This window comes from Perca fluviatilis, chromosome 8 (genome assembly GCF_010015445.1).
Source record: "Perca fluviatilis chromosome 8, GENO_Pfluv_1.0, whole genome shotgun sequence".
NCBI lineage: Eukaryota > Metazoa > Chordata > Actinopteri > Perciformes > Percidae > Perca > Perca fluviatilis.
Window position 1 is genome coordinate 14,570,550 of NC_053119.1, and position 26,619 is coordinate 14,597,168.

The following is a 26,619-nucleotide window of genomic DNA, read 5'->3' on the forward strand; positions in this document are numbered from 1 at the left end:
AAAGAAAGCAACCTGGAGCAAACTCCTTGTAGATTAAAGTCAAAAAAGCAAATACTAGAAACTTTCCCAAAAAAAGTGCTTAATAACCTTTGTGAAACTCCTGCTGCATTGTTGCATGTTTTTCTGCTTTCCAAAGTTCCACATTCAGAAATAAAAAATGCCACCATATCTGACCAGCTTTCCACGATTCCATGATGTGGATGTTAACATATTATTGGGATTCTGTCATTGTGACTGTTTTGTGAATGAGTATTGTGCATCCATGTGCAGTATTTGTAACCACCAGCAGCATGAATCCAAATGGGGAGATCCTGTCCTACCTGTTATCGAGGGCCTGCATTTTATGATGGTTTAACTGTAAAATGCTTATGTTCCCATTTAAATTGAATTTGTTATTTATTTACAGTCAATCCCCATTTAATGAAACACATTATAATAACATATACAGGGGCAGAAGCTTTGACTTTGTTTTCAGTGCTGACAAAAGTCACTGTGAAGTTCTTTATTGAAATGCAATGTCCTTTGCATCCTTCTGCAATGTTGTGTTTAAAACGTACATTTATTTGATCATATTTAAATTCATCCAACTCTATAGAAACAGAAACACTAATGTTGGATTTCATCCTTTAAAATCGATCAATTCTTCATTTGTCATATCATGATCATCACAATCACAAAAAAATTAAAAATCCAACCATGATCAGTTATTTGGCTGCTTGCTTGACCCTTGAACTCCTCCTTGCTTAGTAAATTGTTATTGACTAATAGCTTGGGTTAAAACAGGGAAATGTTATATCCGCGGATGGAAGAAATCATTAGATCCTTTACTTGAAAATAATAATACCACAGTGTAAAATATGCAGTTACAAGTAAAAGTCCTACACTCAAAACTCTTCTTAATTTAAAGTACAATGATAAGCTTACATTTTATGTTACTTCATACCACTCCACCAAATTTGTTTGTCATTAATCTGACAGCTATAGTTAGGCCTACTTGTTACTTTGCATATTTAGATTACTGATATAATTAACAAATAAATGATGATGCGTTTTTCCACAGCACAGCAGTATATAAAGTGGTTAGAATGAGCTTTTACCACACATTGGTAACACATTGATGCATCAGTAATTACAATATAGTATAGGCCTATGTTATTCTGGGGCGTTCTGCATAATGACTACTTTCACTTTTGGTAATGTAAGTATATTTTGATACGGATGTACTTTTGCTAAGGTAACATTTCAAACGCATCATAGTTGTAACAGAGTATTTCTACACTGTGGTATTGCTGCTGTAGTTATAAATCTGTGGTGGAATTATTCCTACAGACTATAAGGACTAGACGCGGGGGGGGGGGTGTCAACTGTCATTGGTCACATGACACGGAAATTGTGGGGCTTACCATTTAAATCCTACATGCTGTTGTATGCAGATATCTGAAGTGTAATCTGCAAATCATTTCAGATTTGTGGTGGTATTTCCAAATGAAATGTCCTTTTTATAATTTGGAGTGCTATTCTGGTACTTAAATGTTCTTCTCTACAATAGTCTCAGATGTTAGCTGGAGTCAACTCTGCCACTGAGTGGCCATGTCTTCACATTACAGCTAAATAAAGCATCAAAGACATGACCAAGCATGGGAATGTTGTTGTGTTCATTTAGTTTACATCTTGAATGTTTAAAAGATATACTAGACCTATAAACTGCACCACAAAATGACAGCAAGGCTAGGTAAATACATCCATATTTTGAAGTATCACAGCATTTTTTAAGTTGTTTGCACTTAATTGTCAACTTTTGCATTTGAATGGAGGCAGGGTCCATAGGGAGCAGATGATCAAAAATGAAATGCACTTGCCCTTGAGAAGGTCTAATTAATAAATGGTGATTAAACTACTCCAAAAAATAGTGTTGCAGAGGAGTTACTTTTTTACTGCAAATATGCCCTTCATAATCAAACACACAATGTGCATCACTTTGACACCATCCTGTGGTAGTATCAAGAATGGCACTGTGAAAGGCAGTGCAGACTGCTATGTATTTTTTTTTTACTATAACAAGTCCCTACTCTGACTAGTATCATTGAAAAAGCAGTATGGTCTTTATTTAGGAAAAAAAAATAGTTAACCTTCAAAATTCAGTTTCATAATGCGAAACAAAACCAAGCCCAACACTGCATGTGTAATATAGCTCTTCTTAATATTTATTCTTTTATTCTTTAGACTCAGGGGAAACAGCTGATCTTTTACAGCACAATTTGCATAATATCTCTACACATCCTGTGTACAACCACAAAACCATAACATTAGATTCTTTGTTTTTACACTGAGTGAAAAACAAGACAATTTTACAAGCATATTTCTTTACAGTCAGCATACGGATAAATCTATACATATTATTTCTCTTTTTAAACATAATCTGTAGGCAAAATATACAGACAAACCATCAACAAAACATGCAACATCCAAAACACAAAGTCTCAGACAACTATACTAAGTTGAATAGTTTTTTTTTCCCTTTGTGTTGTTTCAGCCGTTTACGGGACGTGGTTGCACAGACAGTCATTGGTTGACAGCACATGTTTTGATTACACAGTCAACTCCCCTTATACAACTATAGACACGCATTGCTGTACAATTATAAGTCTTTTGTGATTTTTTTTTCGACACTCACATGCTCAAACTTCGGACGATATAAACATTCAATCTTTGTAGAAAATAAACACTTTATGTACACATGTCAAAGGACTTGAGTCACATCCACACCCCTCAGAACAACAACAAATGGATGGTTTCACAATTACAGGCAACAGCAGATCGGAACAAACAGTAATTAGCTTGAGGAAGGTCTAATGAAACACGAGGGGTTAAACAGTCATCACTGAGCATTGAGGGACTAGGTCTCATTTACTGTACGTTGTACACAGACTGTTAAATAGACTATGAGCATGATCTACTGTAAAGGTCATTTCTCCCCAGATTGTGTATTGTGTTTAGGAACCCCAACGTGTTTGTATGTTTTTCTTTTGCCACATACAGTCAATACAAAATGCACACCACAATATTTTCTGCCGCCACATTACACACATTCAGTTCATTTCAGTGCAGAAACACAAAACACATAATCTTGCATGTCATGACAGTTAAAATAAGACAAGAAAATAAACAATGTAACAATAAAGTGCACACGCTCTATGTAGAAGTTAACAGCTGTTAACCTCAATTTATATTAAAATCAGTAAAAACAATCAATATATTTAATGTTTTCTTTTAATGATGTACAAATTAAAGTATTTTTTTCTACAAATTTCTTTTAGACCATATCTTCACAGATATAACATTAAGTTCCAAAAAAAAATAATACATTCAAACACTTCTATGTTGCATAGAATTAAGAACCAATGGGTCTGGAATTAAAAAAGTAAGGTTGGCACAACAAATTAAATATCTGAAAAATTAACCACGATCCCTTCTTTAGTATAGTCTCTTTTTTGTTATCCTTTGCTATATCATTTAAGTGACATCGTGTTCTTAGTGTCTTTGTTGTTTCCTCTGTTATGTTTAATTCTTTAAAAAATTGCATCAGCCCAGTGATATGCTTAAATATACCGACAGTAGTTCTGAGGGTCATTTGTTAGTGTTTTTTTCTTTTTCTTTCTATAGATATGGAGGCATAACATTACACGATGAATACATGGGTCACCTGCTCCAAATTAGTACTGAGACTTGGCCCCCATCTGACTGAAGTGGGCCTGAGTGAGTGTTTTGGTCACAGGCAGTGAAAGAGGCTGGTTTACTGTGTTGCGGGAGTCACTCACATAAAAACAGCATAGTGAGTTTTACAGCACAGCCGGACACACAGAGAAACCTTGACATTTGACTGGTAAGAACTTTTTTTTTTTTTCATTTGAAATTATTTTTTAGGTAAAACTCAGACCAGGGGGTTTTACTAATACACAGAAAGCAAAGCTGTCATACTGAAGCGATGGCAGTCGCAGATCCACAGATGGTTTTGACACAACTTGTGTAAATTACATGTTCATTCCAACAGTGTAATTACATGATGAGCTACACATAAATACATATTAGCATACTCTGAGCTACTCTGAGCTCTGAACTACAACAGCCTTAAAGTAAAAATGTCGTACACATGACACAGATGTGATAAACTCTTGTCATCCTCTACAGTTGGCTTGTAACTTTCCACACAGCAAGTGTTTTGGATTTCGAAAACCAAAATGCTGTTCATTTTAACCTGCCTTACACAATAGCATGGATCACTGAATGTTGACTTTGACCTTTCAAATGTGTAATCACAGCCCTGTTAAATATCTAATGGTGCATCAGTGTAATCAGAGGTCCACATTCACAAAACGGCTATTTAGACTGCCTACACCATAGACTAAAGTAGCCTACTGGATTGTCAGTGCGTCACCCACAACCTTAAACAGAGATCATATGTCTATATTTTTATTATAAATAATCTGGTGACAGGAGAAGAACTCTTATACATTATATTGTATTTAGATATATTCTGCATCTGATATCTTTGTATATTATATAAACATCACACTGTACAATGTGGTTCTCTGATATGCTCTGTAATCTGCATGTGTGATATCTACAATCTGTAGTGCTGTACATTTTGTCTTCATCCCATAGCAAAAGTCAACTGTCTGACTCTTTTTTTCCCTTCTTTTTACATGAAACTATAAGACTATCATACAAAAGAACATTCCTTCATCATTAAGCATTTCAAGACCACTGGTTTTCACACACATCACAACCATCACTTGGGCATTTCAACAATGAAAACACAATGCTAATCCAGTTAATGATCAAATTCCAGTTTTTTCTTCATCTTTCCTTCTGATAGATATGTTTGTTTAGTTGCACAACACTGAAACATCAAAGTCTCATGTGGACCATGGAGTGGAACTAAGGTAAGAAAGACAACCCTGCTCTAAAAGCCATATTGCTGCATGTTTCAGTGCCTGCTGTGGTATTTGCATGTTTGCATCCCACAATCAAGCACAGCCAGCACAAACTCGATATGAGGTGGACATGTGGGCTGGCAGTGTTGGACTGATAAAGTTGTTATGGTATTAGCACATAATTCCCTCCTTCTTAAAACTTCTGAACTGAATTAAATGTATCTTTTTTAGTTCCACTTCTTGATTTTTTTTTCTCTTAATCATCTCTGAACTAGTACATTCTGGCTTCACCTTTCATCTATCTGGACGGCGCTCAGGGGTTGGTCTGAGTGGAGCTGACGAACAATTTGTGCCAGCTGACCACTCTCTTCCTCATGTCTACCTTGTCCAGCCAGATGTAGGCTTCCCCTATCAGGGTCTTCTTCATGAACTTGCCTCCATTGGACACCAAGAAAAGCTGGAAATACATTGGAAAGAGAAACAGATTTGTCATGACTGACTCTGTTATCAAATTCTTAGTGTTTGTGCTTTGACAGCTCACGCACCCATTCTATCTTAAACAGTGCACAGGTAAAAGCACGCTATTCAGCATGAATAATGCAAGCACCATTGGGTGATATGGTTACAAGACAACAAAGTCTGATCTATTGAATATTTATACCTAGGTAGAAATAAAAAATGTGTAACCTTTAAATCAGGATGAAATGCGGACATGTTAGTATCCAAGACTATAAATTAATGTATTTGTTACACATTCCACTTCATTTTCCCTTCAGCATCGTCTGAAAAAGAATCAATGAGCATGAGATTTTAAGTCTTGCCAGTATTTATTAGAATTTACCTTTTATGGAATTTACCAGGTACTTTTAGTCATATCCTGCAGCCCACCAGGAGGTCCAATCTCCCAGCTGCTACATGAGGCAGCAGACCAGTTTATAAAACTCACCATAATGAGGTTTAAGACTTGTATTGCCAAGCCTCCAGTTTTAATTAGCTGCAACGAACCATTATGCAGATGATGGATGTAAAATGAACTGAAACTATTGGATGGTAACACCACACCCGTACTGCAAATCTATGGAATTTATTTTCTGCGATTATTAGGCCAACCAGGTATGCAAAAAAAGGTATCTAACAAAATCAAATTGGAGCAGCATTGTGTGACACATGCTTGACAGGTAGACACAACCAGATCCATATCTGCCGGTCTGCATCTGTCGTATTTGGTGGCCTGTTGTACCTGTATGGAGTGTCCAGTTGAGTTGAGGGGGAATCTGAAGGTCTCATTGAAAGAGGGCTCTCTGTCATGTCGACAAACTCTGGTCTTCTTCTTGATGATCCTCTTCTGAGTGGCTACATTTACCACATACAACTTCACGTACAGGTCTGAAGACAAATTAGATGCATCATGAATATGGATTAGTGAAGCTGCAAACTATTTAATCTTTCTCAAAAACACATAACCATATACTTGCACTCATGCATGTGCACAGCCACACACTATTTCCAGACCTGGCAGGTGGTCGGGGCTTTTGAATTTATAAGTGATATTTCTGCATTGAAGGATCTCCAAGACCAGTTGGTCGCCTTCTGTCTTCACCTCCTTCTTGAGAGCCACCTTGATCTCCCCCATTACTTGTGTTTTACCACCTAAAAAATAAGAATGAAAAGAGATGTGGGTGATGGAGATTTCTATATTTCTTTATTCCCTGGCTGAACCCTTAGCAGGTCAGGGAAAATTTTTCCAGTTTCACAGTTTTTTTTAGACCATGTCTATCATGTGCCTCTATTGATAATTAAGTGTAAGGATTTTACTAAGACAGGCTAAGTTAAATGAGTCGTTAGGCACCATGGAAATGACTGCCTGACCCTCATCTGTGTAACAGCTGCCAGCTACAGCCTATGACATTGGGCTTTTTGTTGCAAATTGTAACTAGAGATGGAAGATAGGCACCATGACACTTGAGCTACATGAAACGTAGATACAGTTATGATAGCAGATAGGATAGGGTGACATCCATTCCTCTTCCACCATCCCAAGCCATGCATTAAGTCATTAGGCTGGGTAAATAATGATTCTTGACAATACCCACTTAACTGAGCATTTGACTCCACAACAAAATAGAGTCATTATGAAAACACAGTTTAGAGGTGGTTAAAAGCATGCCATTGTAAATAAATGTATTCTGTTGTTATACAAAGTATCCAGCAGGTGGAGACCTACAACCAAGTAACAACTAAAAAAAACAGAGGACATTTCTGTAACTTGCCTTCATTTTCTGGGGTGCCTACTTGGTTTTTGTCGGTGCCGTTAGGAATAGTCTTACCACTGTGAGAAGAAAACAAACATATGGGCATCATTAGATCTATGGAATGGCAATAGAATTCTAGGCATTACTGTCAGCCTTGAGCATTACTGGCTTTGCTAAGAATGAGCTACAAATGGTCTTACATGCGTGGCACTTGGAATATGGCACTGTCCACTCCAGTCCCAGCCCCCTCTTCCCCATCCAGACCTCCATAGGCGTCTCCCACAAGACTCGGGGCAGACAGCACCACTGACCCTGAGACATCTCCCAATCGGTGTCCTGGTCCTGAGGGTGGCAAGAGCAAACATGATGGTGAGGAAATCTATCTATCTATCTATCTATCTATCTATCTATCTATCTATCTATCTATCTATCTATCTATCTATCTATCTATCTATCTATCTATCTATCTATCTATCTGTTTGTCTGTTTCTGTCTGTGTCTGTGTATGTCTGTATCTGTATGTCTGTCTGTGTCTGTCTGTCTCTGTCTGTCTGTCTGTCTGTCTGTCGCAATTATTTGTACACAGCAACGGACAAAGAGCGGCTTCACTGACTTTTACTGTACCACACATACATGCATGAACAACAGAAACACTTCACACCCCCAGCTATCACTCACTGACAGTGACGCATAACTTTGAATGAGCACCACATAACAGCATATCAGAGGAGGGACAGATCAGCATAGATGACAGCTTGTCCTTTAGCAGTGCTGTGAGAATCACCTCGGTTAACTCGTCAAGATCACAGCAAATCCCTTCACTAGGAATAAATCAAGGTCACTTCATAAATGAAAGTGAATATAGTTTGAGGACATATGACTGTTCTTTATTGAACTTCATTATTTTCTCTTGGGTCCTGGCTGCTGTTGAGTTAAGCTCATATACAGTATGAAAGAGCGTGATTAGTTCAGGGAGTATGTGAAGTGTTTCTGTCTAGACTAAGGGTGGATATATTCTTTGCCTTCTTGATCTCAGTGTCCACTGCCTCCATTTGCTTTATAATAACACAATAATTAATAATCTGTGGCACAAATAGTTGGATAGGCCATTTCTATAGCCATGAAAACACAATTATATCAATAGAAAAAGAAACAAAAAAAGACACTCACACTCAGACATTAACAGACTTACACGAAAAGAGTTTTGCTACTTCAATTATTTACACATTTAGTTATATGGCTTTTGTTTCTCATCTTTTTTTTTATTAGTTTTTAGTGTTATTACATTATGGTTAATAAGTTAGGATTAATAATATTTAGCATATTTCCTATGTTGCCTCACCTTCCCTTGACACTTCTGTTCCTCTCATGGTTAGCAGACCGCTTTACTCTCATTGGCCGGTGAGTGAGCCTCCTGTTGACTTTTGAACCTCTTGGTGTGTCTGTGTTTCCTGGTTTGACTGGTTCAGTCTCAGATTTATATCCCCTTTGTTTTAGGCGGCAGGTTTGGGAGAGGATTGGGTAGGGAGGGGAGCCTCTGTGCCATACCTGTGTGTGTGTTTTGTGACTTATCTAAGGGTTCACATGCACACAGAGAGAGACTGCAGCATCACAAAGTCCTCAGTGGCCAGGGAACAGTAGCCAGGGAAGCTGCAACTGCATGCTTAGTAAATAGTTCTGACACTGGGCTAACTTATCTTACATGTAAAAAGCTATGACAACAAAGTTCTTCATTTGGAGGACATCACACTAAAGATTATGCATAAACATGAATAGATATTGTTTAAATCGTGTTAATATGGTACAAGACATGGGGGCTTGCCATCTCAGTTTGGTTTCTATAACGGGGTTGAATATCTCCACACTTGGGTTCTGTAGAAACCATATGCTTGGGATTGGCACATGCACAATTCATGTAAAAACAGAGGGGTCTGGGGCTCTTATATATATTATTCATTAGTTGTGTTATAAATTGTAAAACTCTTCTGATGTGTTAGTGTAATAACTCATAGTAATATATTAACTTTATGTCCTACTAAAGATACCGAAATAGGCAGCAAAATGTTAAACAGATGGGAAATGTCAAATACTGTATTTGGGATATTTAGTGCACTGAATGTGCCAGATGGATAAATATTTAATTTTAGATTTAAAGACTGAATATAGTGTTTTTTTATAGCAAGTTTGGGTTTTGGTATATCTCAGTTGTTTAGTCTTTTTCTTCTGCCTTGGGTTTTGTTTAGTGACTATATTAGTAAGATTGATCTTGGAGGAGTCAAAAATTAAACTAAAATTATTGATCAAAACAAATCACTCTGTGCTCACAGAAAAAAAAAGTAAAACAAGGAGAGCAGAAGGCAAAGGTAAAATGTTAAGGAGGCGAACGCACAGCGGTTCAGGTTTTCAACAAACGTTCTCAACAAAGCTTGCATGCGCAGGAAAAAGGAAGCATGTCACAGGAAGTGTATCATGGGTAGGGGCAGGATTTACTTGGTTGCAGGCGGGACTGTTGCACGGCAGCCTCGGCAGCAGCAATTGCTATCCCAGCATCCTCAAGGTGGGCCTGAGTGACGCTGCTCTTGCTTTGGCTTCGGGAGGGGCCGTGGGAGCGCAGTTGGCCATCAGAGGAAGACTTGGAGCTGCCTGGGCTGCTGTGTGACTTTTCCAAAGGCATCATCTGCATGTCTGTAGGAAGAAGACCTGGAAGGTTATGAATGCTAGTGGGTCGAGATGATGTACTGTAGATGAATCCACACTGTTAACAGTATTTATTTTTGTCTCCTCCACAACGGTCCTTATTGTGCCATCTACTGCAGCAGTTGACAAGCACATGGAGTGTAATAACAGCTGTCAAGAAATTATTAGCATTTTAGTTTTTTATGGTAACAGCCTCTATTTCTATGACAACTGAGTGACCAGTTTTATGAATTATTGTTTTTTGTCGCAAACGGAGACCTGCCAAGGATAATCAGTGTCATGATGTGTCATATAAACTGATTCATGGAAATGAGTATGTGTAAGAGTAGCTCCCAGCCTAAAAACAAGTACGTATTGGGGATTATTTTACCTTTGGCTGGATCAGGGAAGATTCCATGGCTTCTGCTCTTGATTACAGAGGTTTTAGGTGAATCATGACTCCCATCCGGTCCATGACCCTGTCCCATACCATGCCCAGGCCCCATCCCAGAGCCTGACATATGGCCTAGGCTGTGTCCCTGACCATAACCCTGACCTGAGCCAGACCCCGGTGGGCCTTGAGCAGCATGGTGGGCTTTGTTGTGCTCAATGCTCTCACTCTGCTCCTTCAGCGGCAGCCATCGAGGAGTGTTGTCGAGCTGGGCCGTGTTCGACAAGTCAATCAACACCTGAGACAAAATTAACATACACACGGCAGTGGCATTGAGAGAAAGAAAAAAAAAATTCAACACTCTAAAACAGAGCCCAACACCCAGGTGAAACAGGTAGAAAAAATCTCACTGATACACAGAGAGGAATGTGTATGAAGGTAGATAACAGGACAGTGTATGCAGTCTATTTGCTAAAGAACTGTAATAAATACTGCATTAAGCACAAGATGAACAGCACTGCTCATTATGCAGATGTACAGGCATGAAGCAAAGCTTGACTTGGGAGTTTGTAGGAGGAGAGGTTTCATTCTAGTAATATTAGGTTGTTTTAAGAAAACCTGGTCCGTCAAAAAAAAGCAGAATCCTTTTGTGTGATATAAACACTAAATGCGTTTGACATTTTCAGACATTTTTATTCAGATTCCAAAAGCACTCACTTCTCCAAGGAAGTCATTGGAGGAGGACCTGTCATAGTCCCAAACTGTCACTTCCAGCGTCTTTTTCTTTAACTGGATAGAAAGAGTGAAGAAGGAGAGAGGGGGCACATATTATGATGAGGGATTTTGTGTGCATATGTATGTGTGAGGGAGAGAAATGTGTATGTGTGATTGTGCCTGTGTTTGTATGCATGTTGGTGGAGGAAGCGCGAAATAAAACAGGCACGCTCTATGTGCAGTGCATGAATTAATGCAAATCTATAATAGGCTGTAATACTGTAATAAACAAGGAAGTAAGGACTTACATTAGATTTGGTCGATTCCAATACATGAACACGCATTTGTGCATAAACTTGTGAATGTGTATGTGTATATGGGAATGTGTAGGAGGAGATGGAAACATATCTCACGGGGTGAGTGGGCGAACAGTCAATGCAGCAGCATTTTTAAGGCCGGCAGGCTGCGGCCAGCAATGAGACGTGATTAACAGAAGAGAGCCTGAGAGGAGCCAATGACAGCCTCTTTTCTCAGACCACTAAAGCTACCGGATCTGCACTCATCTCACTGTTGTAATTACAGTCTGGATGGTGTCTCTGTCACAAACAACACATGCTCCTTGCAAACACAGACATCCAAAAAGAACACACACCCATATACACAGTAACACTCACACAGTAACAGACAAGCATACAGGCACATGATTATCAAGTTTATATAACTCTTTTGTCAAAATGACACATAGTTAGGCTGTCTGTGTTGAGACTGTGTTAGAGCAGAAATTATGGTTGTTAACTTGAGTCTTGGGAGTGCTGATAAGAGGTTGCAGAGGGATACGGATAACAGCCCTGGGACAGGGCTGAGGATAGAATCCTAATAAGAGTATAAGACATGCACTTCACCCAAAGTGGCCCACAGCACATTAAGTAACTGCACAAGCAAGACAGGTTGTGTGTGTGTGTGTTTGTGTGTGTGTGTGTGTGTGTGTGTGTGTGTGTGTGTGTGTGTGTGTGTGTGTGTGTGTGTGTGTGTGTGTGAATGTTAATGTCATTCTGCACAGTACCTGCTCCAGATGAATGTTTTTGTAGATGACAGTCTGGTTCCATTCTGGGTTCATGGTCTTCTGTGCATACTTGGTCCTTCTCTTGTTATCAGCACTGATAAGTCATGATATTCAGAATGATTGGTTGTCAATAATAAATGAAAATGTATCTTCCCTGCCTGACCCAATGGCAAACATTCACCAAACTGTGATATACTCAATACATGTGGACTAAATAGATGCTTGTAAAATAGTCAATCTCCTGCTGTGGAGACATCATAAACAAATTCAAATGTAAATGTTCTTTAAATTGTCTGTTTTGGCGAAGATGCTTTAACAAAATCACAATGACTTCAGAGAAAGAAGCTGGGGAGATCTAAAAGTGAGAGGCATGGAGAGAAAAAGCAATGACAGGAGTGTTCTTAAACACCATGACATAGAGCAGATAATTGGACAAACAACAGAGGCCACAACAAAAGGATGGAAAACCACTTTGGAGACATAATTCACAGAAAGAAAAACATAACACCAACGAAAAGCAAAGATCAGCACCACACTACCTTGCATTCTGGACAACCATGACTTGGCTGAGGGAGTCCAGAAGAGGAAGAGGAGGGCAGATATCACAAACAAGAAAAGCAAAAACACAAAAAACAGTCAGAGAAGCTCAGAGAGCTCAACGAAAAGCCAGTAAAGGATAGAGAGCTGAGGCAATCAATATTCTCTGTAGGGTGTGTCACTGTTTTAGTGCCCAAGCAATGTATGTGACAAGTCCAAAAAAACATCACAATGATTACAACTGGCTAATTCACTATTCTGAACTGCTGTTGTCATACCATGACTGTGTACTCTACTGCTAATGTCTGTTAAACAGCAGAGGAACCAAAGTGCTTTCCTACAGAGCTTTTATTTCTAACCTATATAGTATGTAGTAGAGAGGGCTCATAATCTCATAAACAGGTCTGATGGGGTCATTATCTCAGATCAGATACTGTTACAGAGCAGCAGAAAAAGGATGTATCGATCCTTTCTCTTGCTATCCGCAGGCTCTTGGGAAGATGGTAGATCAGGGAAGAGGAGGAAGCCCTGGACATAATACTAGGGGACGATACTAAAATTCTCAATTCTGTCAAAAGTGGGCAGAGTAAGAGAGAACTTGTAAATTCAGCATAGAGTGTGTTTGCACACATGTATGCTGTCTATGACCAGATAGTTGAACATATTACATATCTCCTGTCCAAGCTTTGTAAAAAGTCTAAAACATCTATCCATTGATTCATAGAGATTAAATCAAATTGAAATTGCACTACAAATGACTGCCTCATATCATCATGTCCAGTCTCATTCTCTCATACAAACTTGGGTAGTTAGTCAATTCCGTACAGGACAGTCAATATAAAGACAGAAAGAAATAGGGGGAGAGTAAACAAGACAGACACAGAAGCAGAAAGGCAGACACAGACCAGACATCCATCACTTAAACACAGTCAGAGCTCACCCTCTCCCAGGTAAGAGGTAGACCTTGACAAAAGGGTCAGAGTAGCCGTCGTTGTCCCTCGGGGCCAGGTTTCTAGCCTGCAGGACGTGGACGATCAGGTTTCCCAGGTTCCTGTCATAGTTGATCTGGAGCTAAGGGGAAAAGAGTGGAGTGAAGGCTGTGTGAGAAAGACCAAACTACAGCTGAAAGAAAATCTCTAGTACTTTTTGTAAGTGTTTTTATACCTGAATTTCTCCAGTGATGGGGTGAGGTATCCTCATTACCTCTATTGGCTAGAAGAAATATGGGGAAGAGCATACAATGGATGTAAAATGATTGTTTCATGAACTGATCCACCAAGAAAAGTACATACTAGACTTCAGCCACTATGCATCCATCTATGCATCAGACTCCTAAACAGTAGATAGGAGTTTATATTCATGGTCTACCTCAAAACTGTACTCAACTGTTTACATTTCTCCAGTTTGCACATTCATAACTTACACTATTTACATTTGCCCTGTTTACTACTAATTATTATTATTATTATTATTATTATTATTATTATTATTATTATTATTATTATTATTATTATATTTTCATATGCAGCCTATTCAAATTGTTTTAATTTGTATATCTGTAGTATATTTTGTAGATTTTACATTTTTTGGCATTCGGTGGACAGCAAAGGAAGAATTTCATTGTACAGGGAAAACTGTTTCCTTACTGTGCTTATGACAATAAACTTTTGAAACTTGAGAAACTATGCTTGGATTATTGTGCTGTAAATGGTGCTCTGACTACACAATTGAAATACATATTGTCATCTTACAGATGTCCTCCTAGAAAAGATGTCGAGTAAAGATTTCTCACTGGATCTGTACGCCTCAAGAGAGATTTGACTATCTGAGCTGTGTACAGTAATTGACTGGAAAGTCCTCCAGTGAAGTTTGAGAAGGTTAATCAATTATTTGAGCTACTTAGACATTAATAGAAATTGTCTGTTTCCGTTTAGACGATTTCCAAAGTACAAATTTATTTCTACTGTTTCGTTTCATATTCTATGCTAGTTATTCATCAGCATTTGTTGTTATATAATGTATCCTCTTCTTCTATCAGTGTGACATGCCTTTCAATAATCAAGTTATTATAGTTAAGCACCTATGCATATTGCCTATTTCATGTGTAAGGAACACCCATACGCAGGTTTATGCACTATTTTCTTGTTCCATTATAAGTCACCTGTCACTCTCTGATGAACACAGTCACACCATTTGACCTTCACATGCAACCTCCCATTTGTAATGTAATGTATGTGTGATGTAATACTGATGGATGATGCATGATGGATCACACCGGGTTCCACAGACTCCCACTTCAAACAGATCCATACTATTATTCATTCAGACTAGATTTATGTATCAACCTCTGACATATGAACCAGTTGTTCAATATCTATATTCCGCCTCGTCATCACATTGTAAACTGAACTCTTCACAACTGAAGAGTTTGTTTGAGATGAGGCAGCAGAAAGCATGCTAACAAGTCAAATCCACAACCTTGTGTCGTTGTTTCTTGTTTATGGCAGGGGATGCGGGCTGACCGGGGCTTGGCACACCACTGGAGGCAGCCGATCCTGGACCCGAGTGGAGGAGGGCAGAGCGCTCCAGTGCAGAGAGGACCCCCAAACCCCCAGGCCCAAGCCCTGCTCCGGCAACACCAGGAGCCAGCTGCTGGGATACTTTCTGCAGTTCTGCAGCCAACTGCTTAGGATCCACACCAGGGGAACGCTGCCCACCCACTGAGACAAATGCATATAGTAACTCACCTTGTAATGTGAAATAGGTACACAGATACATGCATGCATGCAGACATATCAACAAATGCTTGTACATACCAGCCTTAAGCTGGACATGGTGCTCCAGGGCTTGTGGGTGCTCAGGGTCAGACAGCATATTAAGGTCGCTGTTTGGATCCATACAGGAAATTTATAATGGGATATCAACCAGTGTATCTTAGCAGTAATCATAGAGTGATATTTGTCACATGAAAGGGTGTGGAATGACGGGAAGGTAAATTAGGGAGGAGAGAAGGTGTACATGGGTGCAGAGTTAACATATTGCGACTAAACATGTTGGAGTTTCAGGGGGATAGAGGGGTAAATGATGGCAGATGTGACTCACAGTCTCACACAGAGCTCCGCCTCTGCACACGGCTGGCCCATGATGCACTGCACTTCTTCGTAAGTCTTTCCCGTCAGAGGGATTCCATTCCACTCCAACACCTGCATTCCTGCGGTGTGATAAAGGCAAGCAGGCAATTCAGAGTCAAAAGGGTATTATCAATTCCCACACAATATGTTATAGCCTGATGGCAAATTAATTTCACCCCATCTCTGTATAAAATGAAAGACGATTCAGTCTGGATAGTGCAGCCTACATGTTCACACAACAGAAGTAATGCTTTAATGTGTAGTACACCCAATGGGAAACTTTTATAATTTCATTTTCATTTTGGCTTTTGTGTTGATTTTGACATCACATTATTATAGCATTACACACACAGCACAGCAACAGGGAACTTTTGTTTTGTTTGTTTTGCACACACTCTTATTTGTTATTACTCAAACAAAGAATTACATGTTAGAGGTAGAACAAGTGAGACAAAACAACACATCTGAAATAGAAAATCTATATATTAATGATATAATAAACAAAAAATCAGAGCACAGCAAACTTAAACTACCAACCCAAGGCTAGAGTTGTATGAGGCCTCACTTACACAACTGAAACCTGGTCTTCAGATTAGACTTCTGCTTACGAAGCAACTCACCAGCTGCTGTGACAATAAAGGCTTGAATTAATATCTACATATCGTACTGCATGAGCCCATGCTCATTTAGATTATTCCCCCTGCTCTCTCTAGATATAATTCACTGTATCCTCCCCCACTTTATTTCTCTTTGCACCTGAAGGCATGTTCCACTGCCATTCTCTTTTAGTGAAACATAAACATCACATTTGTAGAGTTACAATTCAGCATACGCTAGAAAGTAAACATGCTGGCCTGACCACTATTCCTATTTCTTTATTACAACTAATGATGCCATGAAAAGGGAACCCAGTCTAACCTTTTCTATCGTATTATTTCCAAAACAAAAATATGAATAAAATACATCAGACCAAGAAGAAAAACATGATCTTCGTCCTTTACCCGCTCCCTTGTGCAATGGCAAAGTCATGGCATTCCTTTTGGTGGAGTTACGTTTAAAGAGAGAAACTAGAAGCAATTGTGTTCTAAACATATCTTCAAACTATAGGAATTACCATTGATATTCAGGCTCCCCTCTATCCAAACAATAAACATTAGAAGATCGATTTGAAAATTTTCATAAATGTATGTAGAAATCAAGTAGGGATTTCTGAACATTCTTAAAGCTAATTCTTGTGTATGTACGTATGTTTGTCTATGCTAAATATAGCCTAATGACTAATGCAGCCCAGTGCTGTGGAGGGTGAGTTGACAGGCTTTTTCTGTTTGGATGTGATGTGTCGGGGAATGAGACATGACAGACCACAACACAGAAGGCTACAGCAGCCTCTCACATCTCCATCTGGAATTCACTGATTCAGGCAGAGACTTTTACTGAAGGCGTATACGCTGCCATGAAAATAATAACAGTTTAAAGATTTGCGTTTACACCATTAATCTCTCAGGCCTCCGAAATTATATTTCTTGTACAGCAAAGTCAAATGAATGCAGCTCCTAATTTGAACATCATGTTCTCTTGTGGAATGATGGAAATATGTATTGTTTTCCCTACTATTATAACTTAGCTTTATATTTTCCATTTCAAAAAGTGAATGTTGTATTTCCTGATTAAGAAATAATAATAAAAATGAAAAATATGCGGAAATAAAGCAAGCAGGGGCAGAAAAACAATAATTTATATCACCACCTTTTCTCATTCTCTTCTTACCCTCTACAACTTTTCCTGTTTGTTCTGCCACACCACCAGGGATAACTTTGGCAATGTAAGCTCCAATCTCTCCTCGGCTCCCTGGAATCTCCTTCCCACCTACCACACGGATCCCTAGTCCATTCCCTGAGGGACAAAGAAACAAATCCTAATGAGCGTGATAGAAAAGTGATAGAAAATGATCGTGTAAATAATTGTAGCATGTCTCTGTGTCCTATGTTTGCCTCATACCTGACACACTGGTGTCCTTCAGGTCTCTCTTCAGCTTGATGCAAGTGTGAGGAAAGGCATAAGGGACCAGTTTCATCTGAGAGAGATTTTAAAGCATTTACAGCATGAAGAAAATAGGTTTCAGGTTTAATGTTTGACACAACATTTAGGTAAGGAAACAACATAGTGTGAAGTTGAATGTTGTTGGCTTGGATCTCACCTGTCTCCTGTCTGACATGTTTCCACTCTGCGGATGCCCTTCTCTTGGCTTATCAAACCAATCTGTGTCCTCTCTCCTGAGGTGGTAGGCTAGATAGGGAGAGATAGTGGTTAACAGCCATGTACACACAAACACACATCTACAGTATCCCCATAGCTTGATAAATCCCTCCTTTAAATATGGATATGACTACTCGGGCAGTGTTCAATCTTGCAATTGAGCTTTGGAAACACCAAGTTTGTCACACATCCATCCCCCTTAGTACAATTGCAGGAAGATCTCTGATCTGCCCTGACTGGATAGATGAAAGCACAGAAATATAAACTCTGGTCCACACTATCCATGCCAACTGTGAGATCCAGTGATCACTGCAAGCACTAAATGAAGGATGAATACATTTTAAGAGCATTTTAAGGTTTGCATGCTTCTGATACTATGCAGTGCTCCATGTCTCAGTGTGAGGGCTCCCTTCTGTCAACATTTTTAAAGCTGCTTTATATTGAAACATTGAAAGAAGCCCTTGGAAAGTTTGACTAGACACGGTGGGTTTGAGTTGTCCTATTGTGAGTTTGTATTCCAATAACAATAATAATATAAAACTGTTTTTTATAGTCATTTTCCCAACAATTATTTGCGCTGTATAATTTGAGCAATGAAGGGGAGAAATATATGCGCAGTAAGTTCTTACCTTCCACTGTAGCTTATAGTACACAATGAAAAACCACCAACTGTGAAGTGGTAGTGTACTATTTTAATGTATTTATGATGTGTGCTGTGAAACCCCCCAAAGCTCATCATACAGAAATCTAACACCTTTAAAGCGATGTAACATCTACAAGACATCCAATGTCTTGTGTTACATTTAGCATCATTATTGCAAAGCTCAAAAACCATCTAAAGCCATGGTAACAAGGCAGATTGGTGGAGAATGGTCTACATTAGAAATGTGAGTCATCACTTTGGTGTTTGATGCAATTGATTGTCACTAAGGATAGAATGTGCACAGGTCTGCCAAATGTATCTAATTCTAATTCCACCAAGGAGATGCGCCCATAATGATGAAGAGAAATGGCCTGATGACTAATACACACTGAGGGTAAATGTTGCCTGTTAGCTAAATGTCTTGGATTAGTAAGCAATTATCAGTTCTTATCAGCGTTTTCTGATCTAGAATTAGTAAGGAGTGGCAACATCGACCTTCAGAATTTGTAAAAAAAAAAAAATATATATATAAAAAAAAATAAGTGGATAAAATACCTTAACATAGTATGCACTGCAACAGCAATTTTTGTGGTAACACTTAGCATGATCACACAATAAAGGCATGAATTTTTGCTAAAGTGCATGACATGAATATCAGAAATGGGTCTGATATGCTTACAGAAGCAGAAGCAGACTGTGATGTCAATCCAAAAAGATTTATAACTGAAGTCACTTCAGTATAAAACACATAACATATCTAGTGCCATTAAGATGGGGTTCATTACAGAATGGATCTGACATGTCAACTACTACTAGAGACCTGCTAAATGGCATGTATTGTATACTATTGAGATGTGGGTCATTCCAGAATGAGTCTGGTGTGTTAACAAAACCAGAGAAGTGGGTCATTCAGAACCATGATGTTCAGCATGGAGGCATACAGTCTCTATGTAACTACATGGAACTGGGATGCTGTCTCACCTTCTATATTCCAGTTTGGGCCTCCAGCTGGGGTACAAAGTTATATGTTTTTTTTCAGAAATGCGTTCAACACATGTTCAGTAATCTAACAAACTACAGGAACTGTGCTTTATATTGTGAGTATACTTTAGCACATGCACTGAAATCAGTAGTGAATATAAGATGCATGCTTGAAATTACTGCAAGTCTGACATAACTAGCCTGTCAGACAGTTACAGTTTTAAGCAGTAGCACAATAAAAACAAAAACAAAAAATAAAACACATTTTAGGGCAAAAAGTAATCTATCAATTAATGTAAGATTAATCTAATAGCAGTACCATGAAAGTAAGGGTTTTAACTAGTACTGTAAGATACTCTACCGTGTCTGATACTTTCATGAAAGATTCTGGCATCATCTCTGTTCAAAGCCAGCATGGACTCACTTAGTGCTGTAATCAAGGCAGATGGGACACTTTAACGTGGGGTCAGGACAAATATCACCTTCTTATCAAAAATTTAACCATACTGATCCTTTGCAGATTGTTCAGAAACTAAGTGAAAGTTGCTAAACATTTTTGTTACTGTGATGCATTGTGATATGTATCTGATAATCAATTTGGATGTATGTGTATCTAATTAAATCAAAAAAATACCTTTTTTAAGTGGTATATTGACATTTCCAGAAATGGATTTATCTAACCTAAATGAACACTACCAATCTCCCACTCATGAAGATGGACATAGTACAATATTGTCTGTCAATCACTAGGGGACCTGGACATCTCACATTGCAATGAGACATCCACAGCAACAACCAACAAGCAGAAAACATTCAGTTTATTAAAATGGAAATTTAAAACATATATTGCACAACATGCAAGGATGCAAAATCAGTTACAGATAGAAAATTAAAGACATATAGAAACAAAGACACAGTTACATACAAGACAAATGAGACACAATAATATGGTGCTAAATGTAATTTGTAACAGTACACATAACTTCATGGTGGTTCTTGAGATAATTAATTGCATTGCAGTATGTTTTGACATGTACAAAACCCCCTGCAAATTGCATTACTCTTAAATTGTGTGTCACTGACTTGCAAAGAGTTGCCACAGAATGATGCCTCAACTGCACTTGCAGAACACTTGAGTACATCTAGACACAATGATTCAGCAGTATTCCTTTAAACCTACTGCTGCTAGTTGTTTTCCAAAATAGCTGAAAGGGTGTCTAAGACGAGTAAATATACGTTTTTCTGAGGCGATGACCTACTTTTCACAAAGACACTATTTCGCTCTGCAGTTTGGTGGGGGAGGGCTGGAAAAAAGACTCCCTGGACACTCCTTGTCATACTTTTATGTAAAAGTCCTTTACTACAGGTTTCTGCGGCTTCCAGATGGCCTATACAGCATCTCAGACACTCCAAATGCCATTAACCAAACATCTTGAAACATGTTCATTCTATAGTATATATACTGTATAAGTCATGTATATGTTATTTATGTTCGTACGCGATTTACGTTCATGAGGCACTTCACATATGAGAAAATGTTAAAATATTAAATTTTTCGATTTTAACATAGTTTTGGTTATTTAGGAATGACTTACACATTAGACATTTTAGCAGTTTTTCATAACAATGTCTATGCTTGTATGTAACTTCTACTAAAAATATTTTGTGGTAAATCACATCTAAAGATTAAAAAATACTCTCGCCCTATCAGTAAGTTTCTGAATAACCACTCATGTTAGCCTTTATGTGCCACAAAACACATAAATATTTATACAGGAGTAAATCCTTAATAACTATTTATTTATATCTACCATGCATTCACTGAGTGATATTTAGTTAAGGGTGACTGTCAAGTATGTATTGCTTAGTATAAACAATTAATAAATAAATGTTGGACTCACTTACAATAAGGCAGCCATATTGTGGACAACATGTATAAATAAATTCAAGCCCATAGATTTTGTGCATACCAGCTGTGTTACCACTGAAGTAGAAGTAAGGATGATCATTTAACTGTGAAGAGGTAAAGCCATGGTAAAAAAAAGCCAAAGCATGCTAATGAAATCACAGAAAAAAACATGGATAGAACTGATTAATGATATACATAAACTCAAGCCAAGAGTATTATGTATGAGTGAGTAAGATATGGAAAAGAAAGGAAACAGCATGCAAACATAATCAACCTTGACAAAGGGATATATAGTAACACACAACCAACAACAATTATCTGGAGCAATAATGATTAAGAAAGGATCAGTTAATCCACAAACTCAGTAAGACCACTCATCATTAGCATGCATGAAAAGCAAGTCCACACAGTCGAGTTGCTGCAACAGTCTCAGGTTCCATTTACCTTCGCTGTCAGACATGGCGCCTTGCAAGTCATCCATGATGAATGCGATGTCTCGATCATAGCCTCGCGTCCGAGATTCCTCCCTCATATGTTGCTGTGCCTCTGGCAGGGAATGGCTGGACCCAAATTGGTCCCTGGAGTCAGCAGAGATGGGCGGGAGAGGTCCAGCTGAGGCTCTAGCCATGCCCATAGGCTGGCCCACTGGGCTCAGAGGGCTCTCCTCTTCAGAGTTCTGAGCCACAATGGGGATACGGCCCCTACTTTGGCTGATAGGTAAACTGGTGGGCTTTGCTCTGGCCACCCCAGGGGCAAATGCTGCATCCAAGACCTCTCCTTCTGTTTTAAGTCCAAGCGAGGAGCTGGATAGGTCCCGTTTGATAGATAGATCCAAGCCATAGACAGAAGAGGGGCGGGAGGAGGGGCGTGATGAGGGTCTGGAACGGGTGCCACTTGGGTAGTTGCCATCATCCTGGGCAATGGCCCTGATAGTGGATCCAAGTCCAAGGGACTGGCCAAGATTAAGAGAACCAGCTAAATTGGCCCCCATGGAGGAGCCCAAATATTTTTGTTGCTCAGACAAGTTCTTTCTTAGCCCAAATGTAATCTCATCCTGAAGCAACCTAGCTGTTGCTGCCAGATTGGTCACAGAAGAGGCCCCAGATCCCATGTAGCTTCCAAAGTTAGGCTCCAGGTCCCTACTCTCCTGAATTGGAGAACATTTTGTAATGGCCTTAGGGTCTATTAGGGCCTTTTTGTTCTTCATCTGTTTCTGGTAAAGCACAGCCGCTGGGAGCTGTTTTGCAGCCTGCTTTTCAAGGGTGAGCCTGCCGATGCTATATTTTTCTCCTTTAGGGAAGTGGCGAAAACTGCCATCACTGGGGAGATACTGAGGCAGGCCCAGGCCTGTTAAGTGTTCTAGTCCTTCAGTTCCTCGCCTGAACTCCTGCTTGATCTGCTGCTTTAGTAGCTTCAGCTCATAAGGCTCCTCCATAGTGTCATCTTCTCCTTTACCATAGCCCTGAAGTCGAGATGAGCCTAAAAAATCTGCCACCTAAAGGGGAAAAATAATATGTCACACATTGAGTGTTTTCTCAACAGTAATGTGAATTAAACTCACATAAAAAATACATTTTATGTGTTAGATATACCTTGAGAATAAGTGATCAATGACATATACACAGATATGGCCAGATTGATCCATTGTGTCTACATGAGTTTGTAATTGTTAGTTGTGTGTATATATATATTGAAATGTTGTATGTTCTGTGACAGCGCCCTTGAAGCAAACTATATAAATATAGTTATATACATGAGGATATGAGAGAGGTAAAAATGAGATTAATGTAACAGTACAGTATTTACCTCTGCTGTGCGCCTGACTTCTGCTGCCCTGAGTAGTCTGTCAGCCTTGGACAACTCCTTATCAGGCATGTTGAATCCAGAACCCAAGCCGGTGTTGCCCAGCCCCGTTGAGGCCTTGGTGAGCTCCCCTATGTCCTCTATCAGCACGTAGTTCCTGGAATTGTGGTGGTCAATATCGGCATAGAAGGAATCAGCAGAAATGCTAGACATGGGGCTAGAGGCCATGCTCCTCTCCCCTAGCCCTAGCCTCAAGTCCAAGCTGCCATACTTGCCCCCTAGGTGAGCAACCCCATAACCACTTTCTGTGGAGGTTGGCACAATGAGCAGAGGCTGGTTATGTATCACTTCATAGTTGGTGGTGATTTTAGGTTCTAAATCAGACAGGGTAGATTGTCGCTGCTTTCCCTGTTGCAAAAGCAAAGCATGTTGGTAGCTGCTAGACTGAGTCTGGGCATGGGAGAGGGACAGGGTCGCGTAAGGAGACACCTGTTGATGGTAAAGAGATTGTTGCTGATATAGGTTCTGTTGGGTGTAATGGCTGGTAGTTTGGGTCTGGGGAACATACTGGGCATAGTGAGAGTAGGGACTAGTTAGTGTGTTGTACTGGGAATCAGCTTCTGTCTGAGGGGGAATGAATTGGTCAAACTCAGACTGGGGAGCTGTCCGTGGTCTCTCCAGGCCATCAGCCCTGGCCTCTCTGATGTTGCTAACCTCACTGTCTGACATGTAATCTCTTTCTTCTGCCACCCCCTGGAGATAGGCCCTCTCTCTCTTCTCTCTCTCCTTCAGCAAGGCCTCCTTACGTCGATTGATACCCATCTCCAGGTACCTACAGTAATAAGAAAAATGGGTACATATTGTTTTACAATTTTAGCACTAACAATTATATTAACATTACAACCAAAGAGGCAAAATAAATGTTCCGGGTTCACACATTAGTACCTTTTGTATTAGTGTGACATGTGTGAGTGTGAAGAGGTCTCACTGAGTGATGTCAAGGCAGCCTTTTAGCCCATAAGCTATTAAGGTAAGAGGGGAATCATGCAGATTAATTAGGAATAATGATTGCATGAGAGGGTCAAACGCAATGCTATTAGTTGTAAACAATTTATGACATGAAGTAATGTCACTCAAGGTCTGAAAAGAGGAGAAGCCTATACCCTAAATTGTGTTGACGTTAAATCTGTGGTATCTCACCGTAGCTTGGCATCAATCTCCTTTTCCTCTTCATCTAGCTCTGCTTGTTTCTTGCGAAGTTTAGAAGACTCTCTCTCCACCAGATCAAGCTCCTTGTCAATGTCCTGCAGGATCTTTGCCCGGGCCATTGTTGTACTGCGGGCAAGACGACGACGAGCAGAGTTGGTGATGTAGCCTGACCGTCCTGACAGAGAGTCATCCTCAGGAGGCGGGTCTGGTAGTGTCCGCTTTACCTTCTTACCTGTACCAGAGGGAGAGCCTCGGCTCTAGAACATAAAAAAAATATATATAAATCTGTCAATAATTGAATGATTTAAAAAAATTAAATAATTGCAATGCACTGCATACTTCACAATCATTTTTGTATTTAAAGCATTTTCATAATTCTGAAACAATCATAAGCACAGTAATTATTGTAATCAATAATAATAAGACAGTTCTTATTTTTTTTCTTTTTTTTCTGGTAAGACTTACAGAATAGCTCTCTGCATAGTATCCACCCATCCTGTCATCTGTGGCAGGACTTAGGGATTTAGGATCAGACAGAGACTTCTGACCAGCCTTTAATGTTCGAGGGCCAGAGGAAAATCTGGTTGGGTCAGCAGTCAGCATTCTCTGCCCTCCAAGTGACTTTTCCGGGGACATGGGGGAGACCGAGGTGTAGAAGACGTTAGACTTAGAGGGGACATCTGCTGTTAGGAGTGTGCTGTAGCCAATCTCAATGGGTGTGTGCCTTCTGTCTGAGTCTGTCTGACAGCTCAGACTGCCACCTCTCTGAGAGTTCTCTGGAGCTGAGATATGCTTGATGATTTCCACCCTGGTGTCCATCTGGACATTTGGTCGTTTGATAGTTCCAGAGTGGTCAGTCTGGACAGATATCTCAGCCACTGTCTGGATAGCAATGCTAGAGACCTTGGAGCCATGTTTCCCATCACTGCTATGTTTTCGAGAGCGTCTTCGTGCTTTTGTGGGAGCATCCCATTCATCTTGGTCCTCATCATCAGTCTGAGCTGAGCTATCAACATTTCTCTTATTCTTCTTTCTCCTTCCTACATGCTGCTTCTCTGCTGAGTCCTCATCATCTGTCTGCACTCCACTATCAATTATTTTTTTCCCTGTGTCCTGATCAGCTTGAAGCCTATTTACTAGATTAAGCTGGTCCTGACTTTTCTCTAACTGTGTCCCAATAGTTGAAGTTGTTGACTCATCTTTGACAGGCCAGTACTGGCCACTGTCCCCTACCCCTGCATATTTAGCATCTAGGAGGTTTCCTGTGGTACCAGTACTACCATAGTGCTCATCAAGCTGGCGCTGGAGTTGAAGTTGGAGTTGTTGGATTTGCTGCAACTGCTCTTTCTGCTGGGCATAGGTCTCCTGCTGGGCCACCATGTGGGCATGGTGCTCTTCCTCTTGTTGCATGAGAAGCTGCTGTTTCAGAGCCTGAAGCTCCTCGAGCTCCCTTTGGACCATGAGCTGCTCCTGTTCACGGTAACGCTGGATCTCCTGCCTCTCCCACTCAAGCTCCTCAGCGAGACAAAGCTGCTTAAGCTTTTCTAGCTCTAGAAACTCCCTTTCCATCTGATACTGGGCCATCTTGGTATTGTCTAAGCCAGGGAATATTGGAGAAGAGGCTAAGGCATCCAGAGAGGCAGCAATTGCTTCCAGGGTGGTGTCTGAGTACATGTCCGGATAGCCTGTTATGATGTCAGCCAAAGCTGTGGGTAGAAGCTCTTTTGGTAGCCCTGTGTCAAAAGGAATTATCTGTCCAGGGTCTGTACTGGGAATGAAGCCGTACGGATGTGGCAATGACTGGTTCTGGACTGTTGACGTAGGTGTTAAGGTAGTGCTGAAGATGGAGCCTGGTTGAGTTGTAATTGCATATGTGGATGGAACTGGAGCAGCAACAGAGGTGTAAACTATTCCATCTGAGGTTCTTAGAACACCATTTACCCCAAACCCAGCTGTTGGAACCTGGGAATATGGAGCAGTAGTCATCCCAGGGTAGACTCCAGTAGCTTTGCTAGTGTAGTCTAGAGCTTTACCTGCCATAATAAGCCCAGAGATATGGATTTTACTTGATCAAATATATTATTATTTCAGAAACAAACATACTTTACTGTATACGAATT

At 39.8% G+C, this 26,619-nt stretch overlaps 1 protein-coding gene across 3 annotated transcripts in view; it reads right to left on the bottom strand.

The window, feature by feature from the left end:
* Window positions 1-2,181: 2,181 nt before the first annotated feature.
* LOC120563540 (protein piccolo-like) overlaps window positions 2,182-26,619 on the bottom strand; it is a 44,628-nt gene continuing 20,190 nt past the window's right edge. Inside the window, exons 5-28 of one of the 3 annotated variants that reach the window (XM_039807759.1) lie at window positions 24,965-26,532; window positions 24,491-24,756; window positions 23,294-24,122; window positions 21,932-22,982; window positions 19,940-20,008; window positions 19,579-19,605; window positions 17,896-17,984; window positions 17,697-17,772; window positions 17,466-17,591; window positions 15,670-15,778; window positions 15,384-15,451; window positions 15,046-15,287; window positions 13,732-13,779; window positions 13,508-13,638; window positions 12,570-12,596; window positions 12,031-12,124; window positions 10,971-11,042; window positions 10,254-10,551; window positions 9,677-9,871; window positions 7,387-7,528; window positions 7,205-7,263; window positions 6,447-6,584; window positions 6,175-6,320; window positions 2,182-5,391 (exon numbers count right to left, since the gene is read on the bottom strand). In XM_039807759.1, the coding sequence (XP_039663693.1) occupies window positions 5,248-5,391; window positions 6,175-6,320; window positions 6,447-6,584; window positions 7,205-7,263; window positions 7,387-7,528; window positions 9,677-9,871; window positions 10,254-10,551; window positions 10,971-11,042; window positions 12,031-12,124; window positions 12,570-12,596; window positions 13,508-13,638; window positions 13,732-13,779; window positions 15,046-15,287; window positions 15,384-15,451; window positions 15,670-15,778; window positions 17,466-17,591; window positions 17,697-17,772; window positions 17,896-17,984; window positions 19,579-19,605; window positions 19,940-20,008; window positions 21,932-22,982; window positions 23,294-24,122; window positions 24,491-24,756; window positions 24,965-26,532 (6,014 nt within the window). In that variant the 3' untranslated portion in view covers window positions 2,182-5,247. The remainder of the gene's footprint in view (window positions 5,392-6,174; window positions 6,321-6,446; window positions 6,585-7,204; window positions 7,264-7,386; window positions 7,529-9,676; window positions 9,872-10,253; window positions 10,552-10,970; window positions 11,043-12,030; window positions 12,125-12,569; window positions 12,597-13,507; window positions 13,639-13,731; window positions 13,780-15,045; window positions 15,288-15,383; window positions 15,452-15,669; window positions 15,779-17,465; window positions 17,592-17,696; window positions 17,773-17,895; window positions 17,985-19,578; window positions 19,606-19,939; window positions 20,009-21,931; window positions 22,983-23,293; window positions 24,123-24,490; window positions 24,757-24,964; window positions 26,533-26,619) is intronic. The other 2 variants (XM_039807760.1, XM_039807761.1) reach the window with 2 other exon arrangements.